This window comes from Pristiophorus japonicus, chromosome 15 (genome assembly GCF_044704955.1).
Source record: "Pristiophorus japonicus isolate sPriJap1 chromosome 15, sPriJap1.hap1, whole genome shotgun sequence".
In the NCBI taxonomy this organism is placed as follows: Eukaryota; Metazoa; Chordata; class Chondrichthyes; family Pristiophoridae; genus Pristiophorus; species Pristiophorus japonicus.
In genome coordinates, this window is record NC_091991.1 from 65904137 (window position 1) to 65930938 (window position 26802).

At 43.5% G+C, this 26802-nt stretch overlaps 1 protein-coding gene across 8 annotated transcripts in view; it reads right to left on the reverse strand.

Moving 5' to 3' along the window:
• The window catches only part of nup50 (nucleoporin 50), a 78876-nt gene that overhangs the window by 16091 nt on the left and 35983 nt on the right, over positions 1–26802 (reverse strand). For all 8 annotated transcript variants that reach the window (XM_070900551.1, XM_070900547.1, XM_070900550.1 and 5 more), the window contains 2 exons: positions 25539–25725; positions 23265–23882 (listed from right to left, as the gene is read on the reverse strand). In XM_070900551.1, coding sequence (XP_070756652.1) covers positions 23265–23882; positions 25539–25725 — 805 coding nt within the window. The remainder of the gene's footprint in view (positions 1–23264; positions 23883–25538; positions 25726–26802) is intronic.

Consider the following 26802-nt stretch of genomic DNA (forward strand, 5'->3'; position numbering starts at 1 on the left):
TTGGGACCTAGGACACTGCCTAAAACAAAGAGAAATTGTTTCCAATGGTTGAAGGGCTGATAACCAGAGGGCATAGATTTAAGGTGATTGGCAAAACAACCAGAGGCGACACGAGGAAGAACCTTTTCACACAATGAGTGGTTAGGATTTGGAATGGATACCTGATGAATTGGTTTCCACAGGTCTAATAGCAGCCTTCAAAAAGGGAATTGGATAAACACTGAAAAAAATTGCGGGGTTATGGGGAAAGAGCGGGCAGTGGGTCTAACTGGATTGCTCTCCAAAAGAGCTGGTGCAGACTCGATGGGCTGAATGACCACCGCCTGTGCTGTACTATTCTATGATTTTGGAAGGGTTGATTAAAAGCTTGGTCATAGGTGTGGATTTTAGGAGGGCCTTAAAAGGAGAGGTACGTGGAGAGGCGGCAGGGTTTAGGGATGGAATTCCAGATGGGTAAAATAATGGTCACCAGTGGTGAGCCAAAGAGAGTGGAGGAGGCACAGGTCAGAGTCAAAGAGAACTGATTTTTTTTTGGGGGGGGGGCACATTACAGAGATTGGGCAAACCCATGAAGGGATTTAAACAAAGGATGAGAATTTTAAAAGGAGGCATCGAGGGACTGCAAGCCAATGAAAGTTAGCGGAAAAGAGGTGAAGGGCAAGCGGGTCTTGATAGAATAGGGCAGCAGATTTTTGGATGAGCTGAAGTATGGGAGATCAGCCAGGGGAGCAAATGAAACAGCTAAGTCTGGAAGTAATAAAGGCATGGAGGAGGGTTTCAGCAGCAGATGGACTGAAGCAGATGCAAGTGATGTTACGGAAGTGGTCTTTGTGGTAGAGAAGATACAGGGTCTAATACTCATTCAGGGTCAATTAGGAGACTGCAAACAGTCTGAGATAAAGAACAGGGAGGGGATGTAATCGGTGAGGAGGGTACAGAATTTGTGGCAGGGAGCCAAAAGCAATGGCTTCAGCCTTCCCAATGTTTGGACAATTGATCGAGGCAGTAGAGGGGTGAAAGAGGGCTAGAGCTGGATGTTGTCTTCCTTGAAAGCTAACTTCATGTCTGCCATGTAGATGACAGAAGAGGGGCGAAGGAAAAATCCTTGGGTACTCCAGTAGTAATGATTTGGGGAAGGAATATAAACCATTACTGGAGATGCTCTGCTAACAATCGGATAGGTTGGAATGAAGTGAGAGCAATCAGATGGTGTAACAAAGGCTGCAGAAAGTTCAGAGAGGGATAATGCACCATGGCTACAGTCAGTGACTTTTGTGACTTTGGTTAGGGCTGTTTCAATGCTGTGGCAGGAATGGAAATTGCCACACTTCAGTGGAGTTGCAGGAAAGATGGGCAGGATTTGGGAGGCAGAGAGCTTGCGTTCACATATGTAATGCAAGGTGATAAATTTAGCTACAATATGAACTGGGTTTAAAAGAAAACCAAGATTCAGGTCATTTTCTATATTTAACATTCAAATCAAGATGGAGATACAGTAGGCCAGCTACAGTGTCCTATCTCACACAATAATGCAACTGTAACCTCATTTAGATTTCTAAAGAGCACATTCACCCCTTTATTGAAGACAGGTATTCATAAAGTTGTTCAAACAACCATATTAGTTATGCAGCCAACTGCTGTTCCCATTTTAGAAATTCGGACCAGATTACAAAACTGGACAATTATTGAATCCATAATGGCACAATACAAGAATGCTTTAAATCTACTGAAGTAGAATGAAAGCCCCTATACTTCATAGCTACAATGATCATCATCGTGTTATCTTTTACATGAAGAGATAGGTCTAAACAGACGAGGATCATTAATACAATGGCCCCAAGTTTACGCCTGTTCTTCGCGCCTATGTGTGCAGGAAAAAAAAAGAGATTCTCCGGCTCCTCGGAGCTCGAACTCAGTTTGGCGCGGTGCGCACATCACAGCGGGGGGGGCGGGGCCAGACACTCGCGCTGGTTCTCTAAGCAGTGGGGGGGCGGGTCTAATTCAAATGAGCCAACGTCGTGCCGGCAACCCTGCGCGTGTGCGTTGGGGCGTGCGCGCAGTGTGAAACAAATATTGGCACTCGGCCATTTTTAAAGGGACTGGAGAAAAAGTGAAGATTTGTCTCTTGGACCCCTGGAAAGGCTTGTAATTTAATTTTTGTGTTATTTTTGTGTGTGAGGGAGTGCTTTTAGCAGCACTGTTGAAATCAGTGAGTTCAGCTTTTCACTGCTAAACTTGCAGAACCGGTGCTGCATTGGTGCATGCAAATTAAGGACTGTGTGTTTTGAGAAATAAGAGTGCCAATTCAACTTTGCAATGGATCAACGTCTACCAAGAACAAAGAATTTCTTGCATGAGGAAGTAGAGATATTAGTCAATATAATTGAGCAGTGATGGCAGGAGCTAGATACCAGCAACAGAGGTCGCATAAAAGTGCCACCAAAAGAAAAGAAGAAACGGTGGAACCAAGTTGCAGAAGATTACTGCAGTGGTGCATACCAGCAGATCTGGAAGCCAGTGTAAAAAGAAATGGCACGACTTTGGTCAAGTAGTTAGTGTAAGTAATATTTCCCATTTTTAATTTAATCGTAATTGTAACCTGGCTATCTGTTGGTCCCACCTTGCAGACTGACACACTCCGTAAAAAGTTATATTTTACTCTTTGCAGAAGAAATTGGCCCACAACAAAAGGGAGGCAACTCGGACAGGAGGAGACACGCCCAATCTGCATCCACTGACACCCTTGGAACAAAGGGTAGCTGCTATGATGAGTCGTACATGGAGAAAAGCAATTAGTACAGAACAAGCTGGGCCCACACACGAGGAAGAGGGTAAGTCCTGAAAATGCATCGTGGCCCTTTAAATCAACCTGCTGCCTATCCTGCTATGTGTGAGAGTACTCATGCCACCCATCCGGCCCCCTCCCTTGCTGTTAAACATTTGACTGTTCTGATGTATTTTGCAGAACATCATCATCATCATGACGACGACGACGACAACGACGATGGCCCTGAGGATCCTAAGGATACAGAACAAGAACCAGTACAACCAGATGCGGACGAACCAGACTGGATGATGGCAGCGATGACTGAAATGTCTGCAGGGGAGAGCTTCCAAATTAATGTTTATGTGCCCCCATCAAGGGGCATTCAGAGTTTCAACCCCTAGCATAGGTCTTGGTTCCACCTTCCATGGTTTTGCTTCCGATGTCGCGGTTCCCAGTGGTGCTGCTGGTATAATGCAGCATTCTACAGTCAGTGCACTACTGTCCGAGCCTGCGCCTCCCTCTCGCAAAGGTTCTGCTTCCACCTATTATTGTTTTGATTCCAATGCTGCGGGTCCCAGTGCTGCTGCTGATATCATGGAGCAGTTTACACCCATTCGTCCAACATCCCAGCCCATGGCTCGCACTCGAGTGCTGTCGTCTGGAACACCGAGCGCCCCACCATCCCAGCCCGAGCCACTCTCTCTAGTGCTGCCGTCTGCAAAACAGAACGTCCTACCGTTCCAGCCTGAGCCTCTCCCTCTAGTTCTGTCGTCTGCAACAGAGCATCCCACCGTTCCAGCCCGAGCCTCTCCCTCCAGTTCTGCCGTCTGGAACACAGAGCGAACCACAGTCCCAGCCCGCGCCTCCCTGTGTAGTGGTGCCGCTTGCAACACCGAGCGTCCCACCGTCCATGCCCGCGCCTCCCAGTGTAGTGGTGCCACGAGGCAGACCCAGGCAGAGAAGGAGATTGGAGACACGCTCTCCTGAGATGCAACGTGCAACAGATGCGGATCAGGTTGTGGCATTGGGTATGGAGACCAATGAGCTTATCTGATCACTCATCGGTGGCGTCAGTACAGTGGGTGAAGAGTTGACGGTCCTGACGGGAGAAATAGCAGTAATGACACGGGAACTTAGGGAGGGAATGTCCGAGGGAGTGCAATCGATGGCACAGGCCGTCAGGGAGGGCATGCAAGTGTCGGCACAGGCCATCAGGGAGGGCATGTAAGTGTCGGCACAGGCCGTCAGGGAGGGCCTGGTTGAGGTAGCTGCTGCAATAAGGGCACACAGCCCAGCCAATCAAATGACACTCCCATGAGGAAGTGAACATTCACTGAGATATGGATGAGACATGGTTGCAGCCGTTCTTTGCTGCTTTTGTTCTTGTTCGTGATGTAGCTGTAGTAGCGTTTTTCAAACTGAAATTGTTTTTGTAAGTTTTGTAACTTTACAAGTTTAAGTGATCTTCAAGAGTCATATTAAAAAGTATAGTTTGATACAACAAATATTTTATTACAGTGACATTAACTTTTCAATAAAGTATTTTTTCATTAAAACTGTTTCATGTTCCATTAACAACACAACGTAGGAACAACTGCAAAGAATAAACATGTCCATGCGCAAAAATGGTCGCAGAGCCCTCAGGCATCAGTAGTTGAAGCGTTCACGGATGAGCTGCTGGCGCAAGGCTCGAGCAATCGTTAAAGGGGCATGATGGATAGCCCTCCTCTGACCTCGTGCTCCGGCATCAGGCACTTGCATGCTTTCCTGATCGTCGTTATCATCCACATCCTGCTCTTCCGTAATCCTATCATCATGCACTGGACCCTCACGTACGTCTTCTGGTTCCACTACCAGCTCCTGCTGCCTCATGATGGCCAATTTATGAAGCTTGCAGCACACAACAGTGAAGTGACCGACAATCTGAGGAGAGTATAACAACTGTCCTCCAGAATGGTCCAGGCATCGGAATCGCTGTTTCAATATGCCAATGGTCCTCTCAATGATGCGATGTGCGCCATGTTGTATTAACGGTCAGCTTCTGTCCGTGTCACGCGTCATGAGCCAGGTGGTCAGGCCGTACCCTTTCTCTCCCAGTAGCCAGCTCTGCCCTTCTGGCTGCTGCTCAAACATGTCAGATATAATGCTGTCGCGTAGGATGAACGCATCGTGGGTGCTGCCAGGGTATCTCGCATCGACTGACATGATGCACTGCTTGTCGTCACACACGAGCTGCACGTTGATAAGAGTGGAAACCTTTCCTATTTCGGTACTGCTCAGAATCCTCCACAGGTGCTCGCAAGGCTATGTGGGTACAATCAATGCAGCCCTGTACCTTTGGGAAGCCGGCAATCCTGAAGAAGCCCACAGCCCTCTCATGGATCGCTTGTGCGATCATTGGGAAATTGATGAAGTCATTCCTTCGCGCATACAGTGCAGCCGTGACCTGGTAAATGCAGGCATGTATTGCACGTTGAGAGATGGCACACACATCTCCAGTCCTGAAACGATCCCGAGGCATAGAAAGAAAGTGCAGCTGTTACCTTCACTGCAACAGACAGGGCAGTTGGCGTTCTGCTTCTGGGCTGCAAATCTGCTCTCACCATTCACAGATCTCAGTGACAACTTCTCTGCGAACACGCAGCCTTTTCACACAATCAGCCTCGCTCATGTCCAGGTACGAGCGCCTGGCTCGATATTGTCGACGTGGGTAAGGTCTCCTGCCCATCAACCTACGGGCTACGACATTCCTGGTGCAGTGAGCTCTAATCAATTCTCTCCTATGCAGTGAATTGATGGCGAACCATTGCAGAATACGTGGTGTTGACAATGCAGCACCTATTCTGCAAATTTAAGTATAAAACTGTGTATGTGGCTGCCTCTCCCTGTCCAAATGGCCTCAGTCCCCCTCACAGCTCGAAGGCTGCTTGATTGCTGTGTCTTTGCCTGCCGCCCAGTCACTGACGATGCCACTATCCCGTGGCCAAATGGCCTCAGTCCCCTCACAGCTCGAAGGCTGCTGCTGTATCTTCGGTTGCCGGCCAGCCACTGACGCCGCCCCTATCGCATGGCCGAATGGCCTCAACCCCCTTGGAAAGCTGCGTGAGTGTCGCTTCCTCGGCTGCCGGCCAGCCACTAACGGAATGAAGGCCTGCCTGAAGCACCGCAGCTGAGCTCGAAGGCTGCTTGCTGCCGCTGTTGGGGCTGCCGTCGAGACACTGACGCCACCCCTGCCTGTCTCCAACATGAAAGGCCTGCCTGAAGCACAGCAGCTCGAAGGCTGCGGCTGTTTCACACAGGTAGGAACATGGATTATTTAATCTTTTCTTTGCTTATAAATTTTTATTCAGGTTGGATTTATTTGTATAATAGAAGTATGACTAAGGATTGATTACAGAATTTAATGACTTCCCTTCCCCCCCCCCCCCCTCGTTCCCTACACTTAATTTGTAACCTACGCCTGATTTTCCAAAGTGTAGACAAGGTTTTTTCGAACGTACAAAAATCTTCACTTACTCCATTCTAAGTTAGTTTGGAGTAAGTTTTCACTGCCTAAACTTTGAAAACAGAGTAAGAAGCCGGACACGCCCCCTTTTGAAAAAAAAATTCTGTTCCAAAGTGAAACTGTTCTAACTGACTAGAACTGGAGCAAACTAAATGCCAAGAATTCAAATTGCTAAGATATTCCATTCTAAACCAGTTGCTCCAAAAAAACAGGAGCAACTCAGGCCGAAACTTGGCCCCAAAGTGTTGGCCACGTAAGCCTTAGTGGACAGTAAAATGCAACGGTTTAGTGGCCCGAAGGGAGTTATTTTATTAGGTTATTTTATGTAAATCTATAGCAATGACAGAAGATTATAATCAGAAGTACTGACTTCATTAATTCCATGGTCCATATTGGATGAAATTGATTCATCTGCAGTCGACCAGGACAATTTCACAGGTAATGTACTGCTCACTTACCATAATGGGATGGACATTATTAGTACACTACAAACTTCATTAAAGTGCAATGCTGTACTTACTGTAGCATTTCACAGCTTTAGTGCAATTTCAAAAGTTCCTTCAGGATTATCTATTTTGAAATACGCGTTACTAAAGTGACAACAGATCCATGAATGCATACTTTTATGAAAATGGTCAACCCTGCTTCTATTTTAATTGTAATTAACAGGGCCAAGTAAAAGAGCTAATCAAGTTTGTAAATCAATAAGGGTTGCATATCACAATCTTCACTCCACTAAAAAATAAACGAACCACATTCAAATTTGATGTTAAGTAAAACTTGGGTAAGCACTTAAAAAAAAATACAATTGAAGGGCTAAACAAAACACAGCAAATCCAATGCCTGCAGATCATCTGTAAAAGTATTTTACAAGGTAAATTACATCCACAATTTACAATCCACCAAGAATGTATGGCCAAAACTCACTCCAGTATCAGACACTTCAGGAAATGTTCTACTCTATTGATATTTTGCAGTTGTAATATTGTGATATGACTAAGTCAACATTGGTCTTGCCTGCAGAAATGAAAACCAGCAAATGTTCAGCCAAGCCTAGTTCTTCCAATGCAAGTGCTCTCAACACTTCAGAACGACATAGTATTTACAGCACAGAAATAGGCCATTCGGCCCAACAGGTTCACGCTGGTATTTATGCTCCACACGAGTCTCCTCATCTCACCCAATCAACACAGCCTTCCATTCCTTTCTCCCTCATGTGCTTATCCAGCTTCCCCTGAAATTCATCTTCGCTATTCACCTCAACTATTCCTTGTGGTATTGCGTTCTACATTCTAACCACTCTGGGTAATGAAGTTTCTCCTGAATTCCCCAATGCTTTTAGTGACAAGCTTAAATTTATGTCCCCTAGTTCAGGTCTTGCCCACAAGTGGGAACATCTCCTCTACGTCTACCTCATTATACCCGTTCATAATCTTAAAAAGACATAATTCAAGACATCCTTTCTTTTCTAGAGAAAAGAGCCTCAGCCTGTTCAAAGCTTTTCTGACAGGTATAACCTATTCTGATATCATTCTAGTAAATCATTTTTCCACCTTCTCCAGTGCCTCTAAATCCTGTTTCTAATATGGAGACCAGAACTGTGCACAGTACTAGCGTGGTCTAACCAAGGTTCTACACAAGTTTAACATAACTTCTCTGCTTTTCAATTCTATCCCTCTAGAAATGAACCCCTGTGCTCGGTTTGCTTTTATGTCCTTATTAACCTGCAGCCTATTATTAATCTATTTTTGGTGATCTGTGTACCTGAACCTCCAGATCCCTCGACCCGATTGAGAAACTTATTTTTAAAGGAATGTGTGGCCTTCTTATTCATCCTATCAAAATGTACCACCTCACACTTATCCATATTGAAGTTAATTTGCCAATTACACACCCATTCTGCAAGTTTATTAATATTTTCCTGCATCTTATTGCAGTCCTCCTCTGTATTGATTATATCCTCCAATTTAGTGTCATCCACAATTTTTGAAATTGTACTTACAATTCCAGAGTTCAAACCATTTGTAAATGGTGAACAACAGTGGTCCTAGCACAGTTCATTGTGGAACACCACTTCCCACCTTTTGCCAATTTGAGTAACTACCATTAACCCCCACTTTCTGTTTTGTAGCCAACCGGCTATCCATTCTGTATGTTACATAAGAACACAAGAAATAGGAGGAGTAGGATATTATGTCCTCTGAGCCTGCTCCGCCATTCAATAAGATCATGGCTGATCTTCTACCTCAACTCCACCTTCCCATATCCCTTACCATCCAAAAATCTATGAATTTGTCTTGAATATACTCAATGAGCATTCACAGTCCTCTGGGGGCAGAGAATTCCAAAGATTCACAACCCTTTGGAGTGAAGACATTTTTCCTCATCTCAGTCCTAAATGGCCGACCCCTTATTCTGAGACTGTGACCCCTAGTTTTAGACTTCACAGCCAGGGAAAGGATCTTCCCAGAATCTACCCGGTCAAGCCCCTTAAAAATGTTACGTTTCAATGAGATCACCTCTCATTCTTCTAAACTTTAGGGAATATAGGCCTAGTCTACTAAATGTCTCCTCATAGGATAATCCCCTCATCCTAGGAATCAGTCTAATGAACCTTTGTTGTGCTCCCTCCAAGGCAAGAATATCCTTTCTTAGTTAAGGCGTGCAGAACTGTACACAGTACTCCAGGTGTGCTTTTACCAAAGCCCTTTCTAAATTGCAGCAAGACTTATTTACTCTTGTACTCCAATCCTTTTGTAATAAAGGCCAACATATTATTTGTTTTCTCAATTGCTTGCTGTACCTGCATATTAACATTGTGATTCATGTACAACACCCAGGTACCTCTGAATACTAACATTTCCCAATCTCACCATTTAAAGAATATTCTGCTTTTCTATTTTTTCTACAAAAGTGGATAATTTCACATTTCTCCACATTATATTTCATCTGCAACATTCTTACCCATTCGCCTAATCTCTTTGCATACTCCTTGCAACTTAATTTCCCCACCTTGCTTTGTATCGTTAGCAAACTTGGATACATTACATTCAGTCCTCTCATCTAGGTCCCCTCATCTAAGTCATTAATATAGCTTGTAAACAGCTGATGCCCAAGCACTGATCCTTGCGGTACATCATTAGTTACAGGCTGCCAACCCGAAAATGACTAGTTTATTCCTACTCTCTTTTCCGTCCGTTAACCAATCCATGCTAATATATTACCCCCAATCCCATAAGCCCCAATTTTGTGCAACAACCTCTTGTATGGCACCTTATCGAATGCTTTTTGAAAATCCAAATGCACTGCATCCATTGGTTCCCCCCTTACCTCTGCTAATTACAACCAGTGCTTACTGCAAGCTGCGCTTTGTTCTGCGTGGCCAGTTTGTTTTAGTGCATGGTCCCTTTAAAATTTCTTCTCTATTTACAATAATGAAACCGATGAGTGGCCTGCACAGGATCTATCCCAATACTGCGCGGCTTAGAGGTAACATTGATTACAACCTCAAAAAAACGCAACAGATTAGTCAAACACAATTTCCCTTTCATAAATTTGTGCTGACTCCGCCCAATCATATGATTTTGTAAGGGCCCTGTTACCACGTTCCTAATAGATTCTAGCATTTTCCCTACTGCTGATGTCAAGCTAACTGGCCCCATTTTCTCTCTTCCTCCTTTCTTGAATAGCAGGGTTACGTTTGCGACCAATCTGTGGGGGAATGTTCTAAAAAAATTTTTGGAAGATGAAAACCATTGCATCCACTATCTCTGTAACCACCTCTTTTACAACCCTAGGATATAGGCCTTCAGATCCTGGGGATTTGTCAGCTTTTGTCCCATTAATTTCTCCACATATAACTAACATTCATGACTATGGCATCTTATCGATGTCACAGCAGTACGTTTGCTGTATCACAGCAGTACGTTTGATTGAAATAGATTTAGAATACAGCAAATTCTGTAGCTCTTGGTGTCAGGATTCTGTGGAATCATTGGTGTATATTAAGCTGTGGGTGAGATTAAAACCAGAAAATGTTCAATACATTTAACAAAACACAACCATTGTTTATTTAAATTTATAGTTGTAATGATCACATATTTGCCCATGCTTCTTGGCACGATTACCCACATATCAGGGTGTATCAGTTCTTTTCTATGTAAAAGACCATACATATATTCCATTACAAAAGTAGACTGATCCCTGGATATGACATTTTCAAAATCTTTAGTTCTATCTTTTGATAGTGAAGCTTTTTGTTTTGCGCTAAAATTGTGAAATATGAAATTAAGAATTTACTACTAGCATTTTGAAACTGACTATTATCCATTACACATGTGTGAATACAATTCTCAAGAGAAATAAAATAAAAAGGCAAAAGCTTACAAGAACTTTGTCCATGATTATACCACCACCTCTTTAGGAAGGGACATAATGGCATGAATCAAGCTTACAAATCCTCATGGCGATCTTTATAGAATATTCAGTAGATTTAGCTGGACATGAAGTGACCCTTGAATTTACTGTTAATTTTAGTTACCACTTGAAATGTCGACAAAGAAACAAGTTGGCCAATTTCAGGATAGCTCACGGAGACATGAGGAAATAGCAAAATGCCTGTTAAAAAAAAATGAAATAAAGGCAACCAGTAGTCAACTCAATGATTTGCTGCTCTTGGCTACACCATAAATGACACTCCACAAAACCAGACTGCAAACAATGTTTTTAGTAGGCACCTAAAGATGGATCATTACTGAGGTGGTGACTGCAGGAAGTCTGATGACCCATCAACCCACCCATCAGCTTTTAAGAATGTGAAGAGCCAGGAAAACGGAGAGAGTTGAGGGGCAGGTAAAGAACAACATGAAGAGGTCTGTGATAGGATGGAGGACAGATTAAATTACAAAAGTGATGATGGTGCACGGCAAAATGGTGATAATGGTACAAGTATAGACACATAAAATGGGTCCAGTGGAGGTGTAAATGGTTACAACAGAACAGGGGGAGGGAAGCATGGGAAATCTGGTAGAGAGAAGGCTCCTGGGGTCCAGGAATGTGGCAGAAGGGCAGGCAGACCCCAGGGATGACAACTCAGCCTCCAGAGTAGGGAGGGGAAAATAAATGGCAAGGGCTATTGCTCCCGAATGTTATCCATGATCACTGTAGGAGTGTGTATGCTTGGGTGTGTGGTTGGGTTCAGTGGTCGTCAAATAACCTGCGAACACTCATTAATTAAGCTTGTAAGTGAAAAGTGGCCAGTTGAGTGATGTACTGGAGGGATTTCAGCACCTGCGTAACTGTATCCCAGCAAAAATTAACAACTTCGAGATGGGATGGGGAAGGCAAGAGGGAAGGAAAAAACTAAAAACACGAGACGAGACAACAATCAGGTTGCTAGCCAGCAAATACCTCAACAAACTACTTTGACCTTGTTGCAGCCTGAGGATAGTAGGAAACAGTCAAGACTTTTTTTGTTTGTTACAGACTTCTACTGCTGATGAATCTTCCTTTAAATAAAAGAGGAAAATCATCAACCTTGTAGGGTGATCTTCATTCTTGTAGAATGCATCCTCCACACCCCACTGGAGTTAAGCCAGAATTTGATCAACATTCTGGGGAAACAGTTGGCAGCACCTAATTTAACATAGCCCAACATCAAATGCATCACACCATATGATGGTGATTCTTCGGTCAACATACAAGGGCTAACTATACAATGGAGCAGCAGTTGCCATTTACCTAAATAAAGAGCCAATAAAAGGTGGTGGTGGTGGTGGTATGTATTTAACCCCTTGTAATCTGCATCACACCTGACCACCAGAGGGCCTACCTGTTGGAGTCCCAAGGGATCCCAGTATCTCTTGGGAGCACAGTATATAAGCAGGCCACCCACGAGGTACCTGCACTCTGGATCCTTATAAAAAGGAGCAACGGTCACACTTGCTCATTACACACAATAAATGGTCAGACTGAGTACTATGAGTAACAATTGGCAACGAGGTAACGAACAACTGCGCGAAAATGCAAAGAACAGTCGGCATCCTAGAGAAGTTCTCAGAGGGGGACGATTGGGAGGCCTTCGTGGAGAGACTTGACCAATACTTTGTGGCCAACGAGCTGGAAGGGGACGAGATCGCGACCAAACGAAGGCCGATCCTCCTAACTGTGTGGGGCAACAATCTATGGTCTCATCATGAATTTCCTGGCCCCAGCAAAACCAACAGAGAATTCCTACGAAGAACTGTGTACACTGGTCCGGGAGCACCTAAATCCTAAGGAAAGCGTTTTGATGGTGAGATATCAGTTCTACATGTGTCAACGATCAGAGGGCCAGGAAGTGGCGAGCTATATCGCCGAACTAAGTCCCCTTGCAGGACACTGAGTTTGAGGGATTCCTAGAACAAATGCTCAGAGACTTTTTTTGTACTGGGCATCGGACACGAGACAATCCTTCGTAAACTGCTGACTGTAGAAACACCGAATCTGAGTAAAGCCATAATGCTAGCTCAGGCATTTATGTCCACCAGTGACAACACCAAACAGATTTTGCAGAACAAAGAAGTTTCGGCCAGTACCGTGCATACAGTAACGTCGGTTTTGAGCAGAAATGTACAGGGCAGAACGTACACGCTGGCTGCTGTGGCCCGACCTCAATTGACCCAGAGTCCACCATCTTCTGCTAACCCAAGGCAGTTTAACACCCTGTTGGCGGTGCGGAGGCGATCATCGGCCCCCATCAATGCTGCTTTAAGCACTATGTGTGCAATGGCTGCAGAACAATGGGACACCGCCAATGAATGTGCAGGCGAGCTGCAAACCACCGCGTTGCAGAGGAAGATCGATCCACAGTGGATCAGATGAAATTAGAAACTCGTACGGAGTACACACGTTTACGACAAAATGCCCACCAATAATGTTGAAAGTTGAACTGAACGGTATTCCAGTGTCTATGGAGCTGGACACGGGGGCAAGTCAGTCCATAATGGGTAAAACGGCCTTCGACAGGCTGTGGGGAAAGAAGGCACACAGGCACAAGCTCAGCCCCATTCACACCAAACTAAGGACTTACACAAAAGGAACTAATCCCTGTAATTGGCGGTGCTGAAGTCAAAGTCTCCTATGATGGAGCAGTACACGAACTCCCGCTGTGGAATGTGCCAGGGGATGGGCCCCACGTTGTTTGGCAGAAGCTGGCTGGGGAAATTCCGCTGCAACTGGGACGACATCCGAGCGCTTTCGTCTGTCGACTACACCGCATGTACCCAGGTTCTAAGCAAGTTCCCTTCGTTATTCGAGCCAGGCATTGGAAGCTTCTCGGGGGCGAAAGTGCAGATCCATTTGGTTCCCGGTACGCGACCCATCCACCACCATACATGTGTGAAAAACAGGAAATCAAACTGCACAGGCTGCAACGCGAAGGCATCATCGCGTTGGTGGAATTCAATGACTGGGCCAGTCCGATTGTTCCGGGACTCGAGGAGGACGGTACAGTTAGAATTTGCGGGGACTAGAAAGTAACGATTAACTGTTTTTCACTGCAGGACCCGTACCCGCTACCCAAGGCAGATGACATATTCGCAACCCTGGCTGGAGGGAAGACGTTCACCAAGCTGGACCTGACGTTGACCTACATGACGCAGGAACTGGAGGAGTCTTCGAAAGGCCTCATCTGCATCAACATGCACAAAGGTCCGTTTATCTACAACCGGTGCCCGTTCGGGATATGGTCGGCCGCGGCTATCTTCCAGCGGAACATGGAGAGCCTGCTAAAGTCGGTTCCTTGCAGTGATCTTCCAGGACGACATATTGGTTACAGGTCGGGACACCATGGAGCACTTGAAGAATCTGGAGGAGGTTATTAGTCGGTTGGATCGCGTGGGGCTCAGGTTGAAACACTCGAAGTGTTTTTTCCTGGCACAGGACGTCGAATTCTTGGGAAGGAGAATCGCAGCAGACGGCATCAGACCCACCGACGCCAAGACGGAGGCCATCAAGAATGCGTCGCAACCACAGAACGTGACGGAGCTGTGGTCGTTCCTGGAACTCCTTAATTTCCTACCTGGGTTAAGCACCCTACTAGAACCCTTACATGCGCTACTGCGCAAGGAAGACGACTGGGTATGGGGGAATTCACAAGAGGCTGCCTTTAAGAAAGCCAGAAACTTATTGTGTTCTAACAAACTGCTTGTCCTAAATAACCCACGTAATCGATTGGTGGTAGCTTGCGATGCGGCGTCATATGGGGTCGGGTGTGTGTTACAACAGGCTAATGAATCGGGAATTTTGCAACCAGTTGTGTATGCATCCAGGAGTTTGTCTAAAGCCAAAAGGGCCTACAGCAGGACTGAAAAAGAGGCTCTGGCGTGCGTTTATGGGGTTAAAAAAAAATGCACTACTTACTTGGCCTCAAGTTTGAGCTTGAAACTGACCACAAGCATATCATATCGCTATTCTCAGAGCAAAGGGATTAATACCAATGCCTCTGCCCGCATCCAAAGATGGGCGCTCACACTGTCGGCATACAACTATGTAATCCTCCACAGGCCGGGCACAGAACTGCGCAGATGCTCTGTCGTCTACCATTGCCCCTCACCGGGATGGAAATGGCACAGCCAACGGACTTGCTCATGGTCATGGAGGCATTTGAGAACGAGAAATCCCCAGTTACAGCCCGCCAGATCAGGACCTGGACCAGCCAGTATCCTTTACTGTCCCTGGTAAAAAAACTGTGTCCTCCATGGGAGCTGGTCCAGTGTCCCAGTGGAGATGCAGAAAGCGTAAAGATGCGCTGTCCCTGCAGGCGGACTGTCTTTTGTGGGGCAATCGCGTAGTCTTGCCCAAGAAAGGTAGAGACACATTTATTTGCGAACTGCACAACACCCACCCAGGCATTGTAATGATGAAAGCCATAGCCAGAACCCACATGTGGTGGCCTGGCATCGACTCAGATTTAGAGTCATGTGTGTGCCAGTGCAACACTTGCTCTCAGTTGAGCAATGCACCCAGAGAGGCACCGCTAAGTTTGTGGTCCTGGCCATCCAAACCGTGGTCGAGGATCCATGTAGACTATGCAGGCCCATTCCTAGGCAAAATGTTTTTGGCCGTGGACGCTTACTCAAAATAGATTGAAGGTGCAATAATGTCTGTAAGCACATCCACGGCCACCACTGAAAGTCTACGAGTTATGTTTGCCACGCACGGCTTGCCTGATGTCCTAGTCAGCGACAATGGGCTGTGCTTCACCAGTGCTGAATTCAAGGAAGTCATGACCCGCAATGGGATCAAGCACGTCACATCTGCCCCGTTCAAACCCGCATCCAATGGCCAGGCAGAACGGGCAGTTCAGACCATCAAGCAAAGCTTGAAACGTGTGTCGGAAGGCTCCCTGCAAACCCAGTTGTCACGAGTATTGCTCAGCTACCGCACCAGACCCCACTCACTCACCGGGATTCCCCCAGCTGAGCTGCTCATGAAAAGGGCGCTTAAAATAAAGCTCTCTCTGGTCCACCCTGATCTACATGATCACGTGGAGGACAAGCGGCATCAACAAAGTGTGTACCATGACTGCGCAAATTTGTCACACGATATTGAGATCAATGATCCTGTGTTTGTGCTCAATTATGGACACGGTCCCAAATGGCTCGCTGGCATGGTCACAGTCAAAGAGGGGAGTAGGGTATTTCAGGTCAAACTGACCAATGGACAAACGCACAGAAAACACTTGGACCAAACCAAATTGCGGTTCACCAACAGCTATGAACAACCTGAAGAGGACACCACCAACTTTGACCTTCCAACACACACACACACACACACACACACACGTGGCAACTGACATCACAGTTGACCACGAAACCGAACTCATCATCCCCAGCAGCCCAATGAAGAACTGACCAACCCACCCACACCAGCATTTGTACCGAGACGATCGACAAGGGAGCGCAAAGCCTCAGATCATCTCACCTTGTAAATAAGTGTACTGTTGACTTCACGGAGGAGTGATGTTATGTATGTAACCCCTTGTAACCTGCATCACACTTGACCACCAGAGGGCCTACCTGTTGGAGTCCCAAGGGATCCCAGCATCCCTTCGGAACACAGTATATAAGCAGGCCACCCACAAGGTAGCTGCACTATGGAACCTTAATAAAAGGAGCTAAGGTCGCACTTGCTCATTACACACAATACTCAGTCTGACCATTTATTATGAGTGTAACAGTGAGGTTTTCAAGGCAGCCAAGAGAAAGGCCATTGTTGAGGACATATTTAAAATAGGAAAATGACCCACTAAAAAGCAGCAATCTTTCTTCATTTGCATCCCCTAAACACCACTAGAGATGAGTGCAGTAGTCTTTGCATAACACAGAGACATTACTGCAGTAGTCTTTGTATAACAAGGAGGGGAAATCTCTGCAGAAGAGCAGAGACCTCAGTTGTCAGATCAATCCACCAACAGAAGAATTAACCATGGCTGACAAACCGAACAGAATGCAAGTTCAAATAGGGATGATGGATAGCAATGCCTGGACTTCGATCTGGTGAGCTGAAACCAAGCGTGCAGTCTTCCATAAAGCCAGCAGGAGGTTTAAAATCACAGTTACTATGAGGTTCCAAAGACAAATATAGCAGCTGGCGGAGGCTAGGTTTACTAGTCTGAAATGACCCAACAAGTTGTCAACTAGGAAGCAAATTCAAGATTGCCTTCATCAAGAGATAAATATGTTCTTTGAACAAACCTGAAGCAAAGTCGGCCTTAAATATTAACTCTCTCTCTTTCTCTCTATAGATGCTACCTGACTGGCTCAGTATTTCCAATTTTTTCTGTTGGAACATCAAAAAAACAATCTTGCTGCCTGATGACCATAGATGGACCTGGATTTATACTGACAAGCAAGATGATTTTTTTTAAAACTTGGAAACAGAATACATATCCAAGGGAAAACGGTCTAATGTTTTTGGACGAATATGATTGTGAAGTAGAAGAAATTGGTCCAATCAGTGAATGGTTTATACAATGCTAGCATATCATCCATTAAAGACAATGGTGAACATTAGTCTAATCAATCCCTCTCAACCAAGTCGCCAATTGGGTAACCAATCCAGTTGTAAGGCCCAAAATAATGGACAAGAGAAGAGCTTTCCTTTGGAGTAGTAAAATTGGGCACACATGTCTAGATGTCCAAGAACTGTAGTTTGGGAGGTTAGCATGAGCTTATCAGAATTAGCTTTGATCCTTCCATCCTGATTTTCTTAACCTTGGATCAGGGGCATCAAAGAAACATCTTTCCAAGTGAATGAGAAACTGTCCAGCCTATATCCTGACTCCTGCACAGTAGTTCAGCAGAAGCAAGGGAGCTGATGACTGTCCAGTGGCAAAAACAAATTCAACAGTTAGATAATCCTACATGCAAAATATCTTTGCACTGATGAATTTTCAAGTGACTGAAAACGACTCGCCAAATTGTCAATCGCAGTCAGCGGTTATGCACCAATGGGCAAGCAACATTGAGTCCTGAAAGGGTTGGGGGCAGGGGGGAGCGGAGAAAGAAAAAGACTTGCATTTATATAGCGCCTTTCATGATCACCAGCCATCTCAGTGTTTTACAGCCAATTAAGTACTTTTGAAGTGTAGGTACTGTTGTAATGTAGAAATGCGGCAGCCAATTTGCGCACAGCAAGCACCCACAAACAGCAATGTGATAATGACCAAATAATCTATTTTAGTGATATTGGTTGAGGGATAAATGTTGGTCAGGACACCGGGGATAACTCCCCTGCTCTTCTGCGAAATAGTGCCTTATAATCTTTTACATCCACCCGAGGGGGCAGATGGGGCCTCGGTTTAACGTCTCATCCTGTACTGTACTCAGTACTGTACTCAGCCTAGATTTTTGTGCTCAAGTCTCGAACAGGAATTGAATCCACAATCTTTTAACTCCGACGTGTAGGTGATACCAACTGAGCCATGGCTGACACTAAAGAGGAGACAGAATGCCCCAAAATGTTGATGTACTGGACACCAGTTGCACTGTCTGTCCAAAAAGCACAATGATTTGTCCTGCACAAGAGATTTTCAACATGTCTAAAGGCCATTTGTAGAGCTGAAAGCTTGAATCAGTTGATGTGCAAGGTAGACTCCACTATAACTCACCAGTTCATGAATCTTTGCTTCCCTAAATGGAGTCCCCACCTGTATGTGAAAACAGTATCAGTCGAGAAAGTGAAGCTGTAGCAGAACCCCTGGACTACATTCAATTCCGGGCACCACAACCTCAATCCCAGAAAAGAAGTCTATGTCTACTAGTTGGGTTCAACTATAGAGATTTTCTGAAATGTCAGGCCCTTCGGAATGACAAAAATGGTTACTGCCATTATGGACCATTCAGGTAGTGTTATTTTACAATATTGAACACACACCAATCTCTGCAGAACTAAGAATCAGTTGAGTAAGACAACTTTTTCCAAGTTGTCTCAGAACAGGACATCTACAAAATGTCACGTTAGCTCAACAGAATACTTTGCTTGGATGACAATGAAGCTGAGTTCCTGGACTGTGGTGATTATTTGATGGATGGTTACCCAAGTAGTTATTTGACAGAAGCTCTCATCACTGGTTCAAGCACTACAACCTGACTTGGACTATGATAACCAGGTTTATTTCATGAACACCCTAGAGGTTGAACAAATGCTGTGTTGGTACGTACAACTTCAAAAAGTTGAATTCAAGATACCCATGATACAGTCGCATCTTTGACGGCTATTGTAACCAGCCACGGTCCAGTACAGCACCTGAGTAACATGTGGCAGTGCTGTATGATGAACTTTCCCTTTTTGATGAATTAATTCAGCTTACTATGGCCAAAGATGGCACTGTACCCACCTCATTGATAACCATGACATACCATTAAAAACTGTACTTGCTGCAAAGAAATCTGCACAAATAAAAACTTGTCACCATCGTAGCCATCAGTTATGGGACCCTCAGATGATTGAACCAAGCTATAATAGAAAGAAAGACTTGGATTTATATAGCGCCTTTCATGACCACCGCACATCTCAAAGCGCTTTACAGCCAATGAAGTACTTTTGGAGTGTAGTCATTGTTGTAATGTGGGAAACTATAGCTTGGAAGTGCAGGGAATCAGCCCAAAATATAATGGGCACCCTTGGCTGATAACGTCCTGAACCCAAGCATCAACTGTCAAGTCAGCTTCCCATTCAGGCCCCTGGAGGTTACAAGAAAATATAACTTGTGTTTCGTGCCTTTCATAACTTCAGAACATCCCAAACATTTCGCAGCCAATGAAGTACTTCTGAAGTGTAGTCAGTTGTAGTGTAGGGAAATGTGGCAGCCAATTTGCACACAGCAAGGTCTGCCAAACAACAACAATCTGTTTTAGTGATGTTGAGGAATAAATATGGATTAGGACATTAAGAACTCCCCTCCTTGTACAAACACGGATCATTTATGTTTGCCTGATAGAGCAGATGTTAGTTTAACGTTTCATCCAAAACATAACCTCTCTGACAGTGCAGCACTCCCTCAGAACTACACTACACTGAAGTATCAGACTAGATTATAAGCTCAAGTCTTGGTGGGACTTGAACACACGACCCTCTGATGCAGAGATGAGAATGCTATCACAGAGCCAAGATCAACAAATGAGTTGATGCTGCATGGGTAGGGTTACCCATGGGCCCCATAGACATTGGTGCCAAGAACTGCACTGGCCTGGAATGACAAACATGTTTTCCTGATTGAAGCCACAAAAGATGTTGCTTCTGCACAAATCTATAGAATGAATGGGATGGTCCCCAATAGGAAGCTTAACTTCTATTTGCTAATGCTAGAATTGTGTGAAGGCTGTGTGAACAGCACTTGTACATAGAAATATGTAGAGGTTACGACATGGAAGCAGGCCATTTGACCCAAATACTCAGTCAGTGTTTAGCTTTCATGCAAACAAATAGTCCTCGTCTTTCAATGGACCATTGGGGGGAGAAATTGTGGAGGAAAATAAAACCAGACAGAAACATAGAAAAGGCTGCAGCAATAATTTGAGGTGCCCACCTCGGAACTAACCAGCAATGACAGGGATCCCTTTGATGATATCGGCACAGCGGCTACTGCTGAAGGCAAGGAGAGAGAGACTGACAAAACTTTGTCGGTCCTTTCTTATTTGTGCCATCAGGGTACTGACTGCAGCATATCCAGAGCCCAATTCAACAGAGATATGCTAGAAAGTCAGTAGTGCTAAACGGTCTCTGCCAGATTAACAAGAGAGCCAATAATTCCCTTTTCTTTGAGTGGATTAGAACACCAATATCAATGAATTTGTGGCATCCTAGCATAGGGTGGAAACAGTAATTAGGTCTTTGTGCATCCTCTTGCAGTCAAATGTCCTCCTACAAAATTTGGGACATGTGATAGACAGATGTGATAGATTATGTCAAGAGGCATTTTAAGCATTTTTTTTGTTCATCAGAAGCTATAAACGTCGCAACTGCACCAATAGAGTGCTTGAAGCCCTTAATCTAGCTGGAAGTAGACACTGTTGCCAAGTAGTAGTAGTATGGGCTATTTCAGACTAGTCCACTTCACTTTATTTTTCCAAACTAAAATTTAGAATTTTACAGGGGTTCCACCAGTGTAAACAATACCACTTAAAAACCTTCCCCATCAACTGTGGTTGACAAAAAAAAACAACGCCCTTCTTGTACAAAAGATACCAAGTACAAAACAAGACAACATATTTAGTTTGAACAAAACAAATTTAAGCATGAAAACCAAGTTGGCTTCAGATGCATGACCAATGCAATCACCAGGCTAATGCAGCAAAACTTTTATTAAATTACTGTTAAAATGCCGGTCAACAATTCAAATAATGAAAAAACTATTGTAAAAGGTTAGTTTTTAAAAAGGTAAACTCGCAGGGAAATCTAAAAGTTTCATACAAGGGGAAGAGACGACACAGTGGGATGTGCCAAGGAACGACTATTGTTGCCAAGTGGGGTGAAAAACTGCTGCTTCAGCACTTTTGCCTAAATTACACATGGGCATGATGTGTACCATGTGATATCAGTGTGAGATAGTCATAATTGTCACCAAGTAGCAATGTCCACCATGCATTAATCGATAGCATTGATGAGGGCCTGGCTCAAATCCAGTGATAACATGGGTGATCCTCTCTATCAAGAGTGGTTTTAGCTGCAGAGGGACAAAACCTCCTGGTACCCGTTTAATGTTCAAAAGTCAGCAATTTTAAACAATACAAGAACAAAAATCAGCCATTGAAACATCAACTAGTTACCAACTACACAAATGATAATTTTCAGTATTGCAGTGTCAGCTCTAATACAAGGAAACATCTGCATAAATTGTCAGCTCCAAGACAAGGAAATATCTGCAACAGAACTGAAAATAGTCTATAGACAGCTTAGAAATAAAAGCCAACATGTCTTCCGTAGAACAGCTAGAGGTAAAAAGATAAAGGTCCATCTAATTCGCCTTCTACCATCCTGGTAGTCGCATGATACAATGATAATAGAGTTGCTGACTTATCAGAGCAATCAGTCTATAACAAACCCAGAAATGACACGAGGAAAACCTCAGTGCTGGAGTGTTAAGGGAACCATAGGCCCAAAGTCATCTTTTGCTTCCAAGCATGTTACTCTTACCATGGCATGTCTCAAATTACTCATACTGGATCACAAATTTTTGTTTTGAGTCCTATTTGCTGCTCTCACTGTGACACTATAGCCACCTGATGGTGGCTTGCTTTTTGAACTCATTTACTAACCAGCTTGGATTCTAACCATAAAAACTTGTATACAAAGCTGGGTAAAGACTAAACTGATTTAAGGCAGTGGTATTAAATAATGTATAAAGTTGATATAAAGAGCGACTCAGTACAAGATGCCCCTATCCTATTTTTGATGGGCACCCACTTCTGCAAATTCTTATACACAATTCCATCATTACTGTGAATTCAGTGATTTTACCACTTTTCAATGCAACAGGCAGCACCTGACCTCACCGCTTAGTCAGCCAGAAGTGCGAGCGGATCAGCTGTCCTAGCACCAGCTGATTCCGCTGGCGAGTGGGGTCCCCTCAAAAGTCAAAGCTCAAACAGGACAAACTCCTGTCAGCAAGATTAGCTGGTGCTGGAGAGGCTGGCCTTGCAGGTGATCTGCTAGCATGTCTGGTTGACAGCAGGATGGAATGCCCAACAAACTTAAAGGAAAGCTTAGTTATATATGAAAATCAGCTATTCATATACTGGGAGTAAAGGCATCCACCAGTGTCTCACAAAAAGGCCAATAGTCCTACATTCAGCCCCAAACAATTACATAAATTTCTTATTTTATACATTAGTACATATTGTATCTGCATTTTTTGTCGTATTTCTGACAGAAAATTGTGTTTAGAGGATCTTCTAAATAAAATTTGTAGATTACTAGTGACCTTGACCTTGCAACAAACAAATGAGGGGAACTTAAAATGTCTTCCCAATAACAGAAATGGGCTAATATACATGGCATTGTGTTCTGCACGATGCCAGAGCAACAGATGACGTCGTATCTTTCAGGAACAGTGAAACTTCCTTTAATTGCATGTCAATTATCTGCTTTCCCAATTATCCATTAGAAATTTGGTAGACCCAAGGCTTTAGCGAGATGTTCACCCATTGCATCGCCTCTTTAACACTAAACTTCTGTCTGACACGTATCACTCTCAAAGCCTAGGAAAATCAATTCAATATTGTACTGGTTTTTATTCCTATGCTCACTGCATTGCTGTAATATATAGGCAAGATCAAAATATGGAAACTCTAAATCCATCAAATTTATATTATCCATGGAAAGTTCAGGGGAGAAGAGAGCTCCCTCTATTATGGCTGAGGTACTATAATAACTCAACTTTAGAACCGATGAATTTACATTTAATAAACCATGTTTCTTTAAAGTAGTTATTTATAATTGCATCCATACCTTTATGCTCACTGCCTTTTATTTCTTCTGGTTTTCCTACAGATGCTGTGAAGGAAAAAGTTGGAGCAGCAGTCTTCTCTTGGTTCAGATCTTTTCCAAATAATGAGCCTGAACTACCACCACCGAAAGAAAAGCCAGCTAAAGGAGCGTTTTCCACTTTTTTCCCGAAGAGGAAGCTGATGTTCCCACTGTTTCCCAACGTAGTCTCAGGCTTTTTTTCTGAAGCGAGTGGAATAATATCCTTGCTTTTGACAGATGAGAATAAAGGTGATGGGGTTGTTCCTTGTGCACCAAATGTGTTGACAGATTGTATTTCTGGTCTCTTGTTGCTTGTGTCACTCTCTGAACCACTGTCAGAGCTGCTACCATATTTCTGCTCAATGCTTGTCAAATGCTTCTCGTAGTCCCGGAAGATTGGGGTCAAATCACAGAGCGGGTTCTCATTGACATGTTTGGTGATCCAGTCGCGAACCGAACAATTCAGTGCTGCTAGTTGTTTGTTGTACTCATTGCAGCCCACTTTACTCCGAGAGATAATTTGATCAAGACCATTTGTTTTTGTACCTATTTCGCCTTTCGCCAAGGGATTTGATGGAGGACCATTAGACAAAAAAGAACCTATGAAATGGAAGTGAAATATTTAATTAGATTTAGTGAAACAAAACCTGTTAAATCATTGAGCTCTCAGCAGTCTTCAGCGATCAGGACTTTCTGACAGCAGGAGCCCATCTCAAAATATAGAAGGTACATAGCATATTTTGTGCAAAATGTACAGTAGCACACTACTTGTCTAAACAAGTGCAAAATTCCTCACAAACACTAGATCGATTCAATGATTTTGGATTCCTCACCCTTCAAAAACACATGGGCATGCAACAATTAAAGTTTCAGCAACTGTTAAGCTGTTTTAAGAAGCCAATTTCAGCATGTCAACATTCATTGCACACAAGCAAAGAAATGTCTCAAATGATGATCTCCAAAGAATTTAATCATTTAAAAGGGAAGCCAAGCCCAAAAAGAGTACTTTTTGGTTCTTAGGTCACTTTTGTGTTCTGCAAATATCCATGATTTTGATAAAAGCCTGAAGAGTGGTGTCAACATTTGAAGATACCAAAATAGGAGGTACCATTAATTTTTTCTTGAAGACCAAAGGAAACTGCAGAGAGCTGTTGATAAAAATGGGGGAAATAGGCTAATAAGTGACCGATTGAATTCAATGTTAGTACGTGAGGTGATGCATTTTGGTAAAAATAAAACAGCAGTAATTATACTCTGAATGGAAGTAGGCTCAGTGCTGTGGAAGAACAGAGGGACTTAGAAGTTCACATACCATTACAAAGGTAGCATCTCAGGTTGGCAAGGCTGAAAAAAAAGTGCTAATAAAATTCTAGGTTCTCTCTCAAAAAAGGAATAGAATCTAAAATCCAAGCAATAATGATAACCTATATAAAACCTGCATAAGACCTCAGTTAGAGTACTGTGTATAGTTTTGGGCTCCACGCTACAGGAAGGATATTAAGGCTTTAGAGAGGGTATAACGCAGATTCTCCAGGATGCTGCCTGGTATGAGGAAATACAAATATGAAGAAAATCTTTTTTAAAAATCAGGTCTTTCATTAGAAAAACCACACAGATTACAGGGTGAAAGTATTTAAAATTATGACAGGATTAGACAGAGTAGATGAAAGCAGATGGTTTCTAGTAGTTCAAGGTTCGAGAATGAGGGGACATAGATACAATATTAAATTGGAGATTTAGAACAGAGAACCTCTTGACACAGGACTGCGAGGATGTAGCATTCACTTCCAGGGTTAGTAATTGAGGCAGAAAATATGTCAACATTCAAGATTAGATTGGTTAGTGGATGAAGGAAAAAGGGGTTGAAAGGTTATGGAAGAGGGTGGGTAAACATAATTTGAATTATTTGCTCGCATGGAGGTTACAAGTCAACACAGACTGATTGGGCTGAATGGCCTGTTTGCAAATTGTAACTTCTATGTATATATTTATCATAGAGGTTATAGTTAGAAAGCAATTTGCTCAAAATGCATTGGCTAAGATTTAAAAGTATTAAAAAAATTCATAAATGCAAGTGATGCAACACTTGAGCACCATTTATTGCTCAACTTCTCAACATTGCCCAGCCTTAAGTTAAGAGTCTAACTAAAGATCACAACATGGGGAAGGGGTAAAAGAGAGAAACACTGTACATCTGGAATACATCGTCATAAAAATTAATGGACTCAGCAGTTAAAAGTATTTGACTCTACTTACCCACTGTATTATTTACATCAGTAACACAACTAAGGGCAGATGTCGAAGAAGAGGATGATGCATTATTTCCATTGGATAACCCTTGTAAAGGCTTGAAACCCGAACCGTTTCCAAATCCTCCAAACCCAGCATTTCCAGTTGATGAAGTAAGACCAGAGAATCCTTTGAAAATTCCACCACCTTCAGACTGGCATATTTTGAAAGCAAGAGGTTAACATGCTATTTAAAAATAAGAAAACAAGATTCACTAACAACTTTTACTGAAGCCTCAAAAATTCCTTATTTTATGTGCAGAATGGCTTGAAAAGCCACCTACCGTTAGTAAAGTCAATATCAAAATACTGTAGTAAACCATGGAACCACTTGTTTGTTATTTCAGTTATCGAAAAACAAAATTTTATTTTTTAAAATAAATATTTAGTCTCTTGAAGTATGCAGCCAATTAGAGTTGCAAAAATAATTCAGATTTATTCATGTAATAATGGAGAGGTTCAAAAATTGTACTAAATTTTAACAAACCAGCATTTTGGCATCACACACCTGGACAAATTATTGCACAATAGATGCACAATCAACCAATAAAACTTTTGTTTATATAGTGTTTTAATGTAGAAAGTGTCTCAAGGGCTCTTGGGGAAGCAGATACCAAGTTAGGAGATAATCAAAGCGTGCCCAAAAAGTTAGATTTTCAGGAGACTTTTAAAGGCAGGAAGAGAAGTGGTAAAGTGGGGTAGTTGAGGGAAAGTTTTCCAGAGAATAATTATGACTGGAGGTTCTGCCATCATTAGTGGAATGGAGGGTTACAAAGTACATCAGATGGAGGACCAAAGGGCATGAGAGCTAGGTTGCAAAGCTGAAGGTGATTGTAGGAACTGTCCTGAGCAAGTGGCAGGAAGCCAAATCGTGAGTAATTGTGGGATTAAAAGCATGAAAGACAGAATCAAGAAGTCTTTGACCAGATCAACAGCAGCGGCAGTGTCATGGTGGATAGAGGGCCAACAAGAATGGAAGTTGGACTTGAGTTTTTTCCCCATGATTAGAAAGCAAGGGCACCATGTTAGAGGTAGGCAAGGAGAAGTAGAGGACAGTAGTGAAGGAGACTAGAAAAGTGATCAGAGATAGTATCAACAATAATCCATCTTTGAAAATGGCAAACCCTCAGATGATGGCCAAGTCAAGAGAGTTTACTTGTAGAGGTGAAGCTGAGGGAAGACGAGGACAAAGGTTGAAACCAGGGAGGATAAGTAGTTTCTTGGTGCAAGGC